Source organism: Dendroctonus ponderosae, unplaced genomic scaffold, assembly GCF_020466585.1.
Source record: "Dendroctonus ponderosae isolate FM_Combo_2020 unplaced genomic scaffold, Dpon_F_20191213v2 Dpon_F_20191213_5, whole genome shotgun sequence".
NCBI classification, from domain to species: Eukaryota; Metazoa; Arthropoda; class Insecta; order Coleoptera; family Curculionidae; genus Dendroctonus; species Dendroctonus ponderosae.
In genome coordinates this window covers 13944101-13947751 of record NW_026018715.1, presented here as the reverse complement: position 1 = coordinate 13947751, position 3651 = coordinate 13944101, and the positions used below count along the sequence as shown (strand labels likewise).

Here is a 3651-nt window from a genome sequence, read left to right as displayed (position 1 = left end):
TTAATAACAAAGTGGAAATTCGATCTTCAACTGTTAATATCTTCTAGAAATTTTCGATATTTTTCTCGTACTCCCCAAGTGAGCCTCCATCACCCCTTAAAAGGAATGACGCCAATTTTGAATCACCCGGTATACCCTTAGATTAAATGAACTAATGGGGGATTGTATACAGGGTGATTCACGTCCAGGGCACAAATTTGTGCAACTAAGTAAGCAGATCGTGGATAGTAGTAAGTACCAATGACTGGGGTGTTTTAAATGAGACACCCTGTAAATTCAAAATCAAAAATTCCAAAGGCCATTTGACACTTTCTGATTAGTTACGCTTCGCAGCGCCCCCATCGGTAGTTGAACGCGCGAGTAGTGATATATTTGTCATGTTTCTTTATGACGATATTCAACGAAATTTTATTTTTTTACAAGCCAGTTTTTCACTGCTTTTGGCCTAAGGAGCCTCCGAATTTTCAAAATTGCGGTGTTTGGGGCAAGTTTTCCGTGCACATTCTCCTTAAAAGTCTAACGCACCTTCCATCGCGCCCTGTATATAAAAGCCACAGCCTGGTAGCCACCTCAGATAACCGATTGAATAAAAAAGTCGTCCTTAAGTCCTCTCTCGTTAAAGTTGAGATGTTGCCCGTTAAATTTGGTCCTTCGAGCCGAATGGAGTGTTAGCAGTTACACCGCATTAACAAGCCTCTCTCATCCTTATTATGTGTTATCTCTGTTAGTAAGTAGTGTTGCTCGATAGTTCGTTTAGTGAGGTAACTGAACCTCATGACGGTCGCTTTTTTCCAGGCGCTGGAGTGAAGATGGAACACTTCCAAGCGGCGCTCGACCCCCGGAAACAGGAACTATTAGAGGCGCGCTTCTTGGGTGCTAGGGTAAGTAGCAACACACGCTTCTCGTTCTAGATTCGGCCCCCACCCCGCCCACTCCATGGAAAGCCGGAAAAAACGTACTTTCCACATCGGATCGATGTAGATAAATGTATTTTCGGAATCGAGTAGGTGGCTGTTTGGTTTGCTTAATGCCGCGACGATCATCATCAAAGTCGAGATTGTGTCTGAGGCGCGTAACGTGCTGAAAAGAGCAATGACACAATATGGCTGCCACTGCCTTTGTCCAATAAGCACGGCCCAGTGCAAGGGCAGTATACCTACATGGTAATGAGAGACAAAGAAAGACGGAGGAGTCAAAGGAGGCTTTGCGAAATCATCGAGCATTCCAATGGAAATGATACCGGCGGCACCGACTGTTCTCCTGCGGTTCAGGCTTTACAGAATCGTTTTTGCACGCCAAACTGCGTTTTTTTTAGTGAAAAAGCATTTCCATTCAAAGATTTATCCGCTTTACAAAATTCGTTATCAGATGACCCCGTGTTGAATTGAACAACAAAGTCTACACAGGTATGAAAACGGTGGGCGGTGTTTCTCAGTAAAATCGGGCAAAGCGGCAACGTTGCCCCGTTAGGCCGCCTCTTATTGCCCGAGAGAAGAGATTCTCGGCGGGCTATGGAAATCGGGCCACTTCTGTTGTTTTGTGTGTAAACGTAACCCGTTGAAGGCCCAAGACAAGCACCGCGTCACCGTGTAAGTGCGATAAGTGGCACTCAACGTTGCCGGATTGCGGGAAAATTAGCGAGTCAACCCGAAAACTGCCAGCGGACGCCGGTGCCTCTGTCCTAGCGTTGGTATGTTGCTGGACCCATGGGGGGCTTTTGCTGCTGGTAGTGCACCGGAATTGTGTCGGCAACTGATGGGTTAACAACCAATTTATTGTTAACTCGACAGTCGTCAGCACGGGGATAATCGCGCCAGTGTGGCAACACGGCGGCGTTTTCCAGTCGCATAGCAAGGCGAGCGTTGAACTTTCAAACACTGCTTCGCGCACCCGACCGACATTAGCGACGGCGACGTCGCCTGTTACGTCGACGGACGTCGTTCAGCCGCCCGCCCGCCCAAACAGCCGGTGCGAAAGCAGTGCGCGGGTCATGGACTGGTGCGCGCGACTTCCTCACGCTGCCATGTTGCCGGATTTGCAAAAAAATAACTCGTCTTGGGTGCAAACATCAAAGGGATCTTTTGCTTGTTCAACAAGCAGTTTGCAGTAAAGATGACGCGAGAAAAACGGAGTTTGGATGAATTACTACTGAAACATTAATGTGGGATGAATGCATTTAACTTACTAAGCTGTGTTCATTTGTTTCAGGTGAGTGTCCCTAAAGAGCTTCCCAGTGTGACAGATCCGACTATAAGTGACGTAAGTAGACATGATAGTTCAATATTGATCAGTGGCGTCTTTTTTTTTTAATTGTTGTTCATGTTCGTTCCCGATTTCCGCAAATTTCCACTGCATTGGAAAATAGTCGTTTTCGATAAGAGCGAAAGCGTCGACTTCGTCTCGGGTTTTGTGGTTCGAAAAGGGGATTTTCGCCCTCGAATCGAATAATATTTTTATTCAACTGGCATAATACGAATAATCAGTTATAATAAATAAGATTAGCCAAAATTCAAAGGCTTCGCTTTCATATCAAAAAAATGTGTTGAATGTAGCATTTTGACGTGTGTAATGACGTTTACAAGTGCAGCAATGAGTGTCCAAAAAGGAGCGGCTAATTGTAGCCCCCTTGGAATACATTGTTGCTAGATTTCAGCTGATTTGAAGCGTTATTATAGAAAGAGAGCGAGAGAAAATGAGAAAGATATTATTATATATTAACCGAGTTATTTAAGATATCGGTAAAATAAATTATTTCCGATTTAAAATGTCTACCAAAAATCAGTTTAAGATTTCTAATGTTGAAAGACTTTTAAGAAAATTAATTAAAATAATATACATTATAGTTTGAATAAATTTTACTTAAATAAAAACATAGTCACAATTTACGCAACGATATAAACAAACAAAATTAAATTTAAAAATTCTTTCCTAAAGTTCTTCGATTGTATTCACTTCTGGTGAATATACCATACTTTTTAAATGGTCCCAGAAGTAAAAATCAAGCGCTTTTAAATCGGGAGATCTAGGAGGCGAGTTTATAGGAGCTTCTTGACCTCTAGCAATCCAACGGCCTGGAAAGTTTTGATGAAGCCGAAACAATTTAATTTTTTTGCGGGCAAACTAGTGCCATTAAAAAAAAACAATAAGAGATAAAAAATTGATAAATAACTTGTAGTAATTAAAAAAATTATGTTGATAAAAGTTTAAGTGTACACAAAAAAGTTCTGAACAAAAGTAGGAGTTCCACATGTCTACCCTGTATAAAAGTAATCTGAACTACAAAACACTACCATACAATGGCTTTCAATTATCTTATAATGTGTACCAACATTTAAGTTCCCAATGTTTAACCGTTTTACAGAAAAACAACAAAAACTAATATTTTTCGCCATTTTGGAGATCAAAATCTCAAAAATAGGACCTCAAATTAAAAAAGTTCTCAGGAAGGTCCCGCTCTAAAATGACTAGGAGAACACGCTGCTAAAATATTTTAACATATTTACGGAACACCCTGTATGAATAACAATTATAAAGAAAATCGAACACAGTTTTAGTTTATTCACTGGGTACCATGATTTGTACGATAATGTTTATTGAGATTTCCCTGTGTTGAAAAGCTTTTTTGACAAATACTGCAAACATTGGAAATAG

General features: G+C 41.1%; 1 protein-coding gene across 3 annotated transcripts in view; it reads left to right on the top strand.

Moving 5' to 3' along the window:
• The window catches only part of LOC109545446 (serine/threonine-protein kinase tousled-like 2), a 51270-nt gene that overhangs the window by 21487 nt on the left and 26132 nt on the right, over positions 1–3651 (top strand). For 2 of the 3 annotated variants that reach the window (XM_019916150.2, XM_019916149.2), the window contains exons 3-4: positions 796–881; positions 2209–2259. In XM_019916150.2, coding sequence (XP_019771709.1) covers positions 796–881; positions 2209–2259 — 137 coding nt within the window. The remainder of the gene's footprint in view (positions 1–795; positions 882–2208; positions 2260–3651) is intronic. The other variant, XM_019916151.2, reaches the window with a different exon arrangement.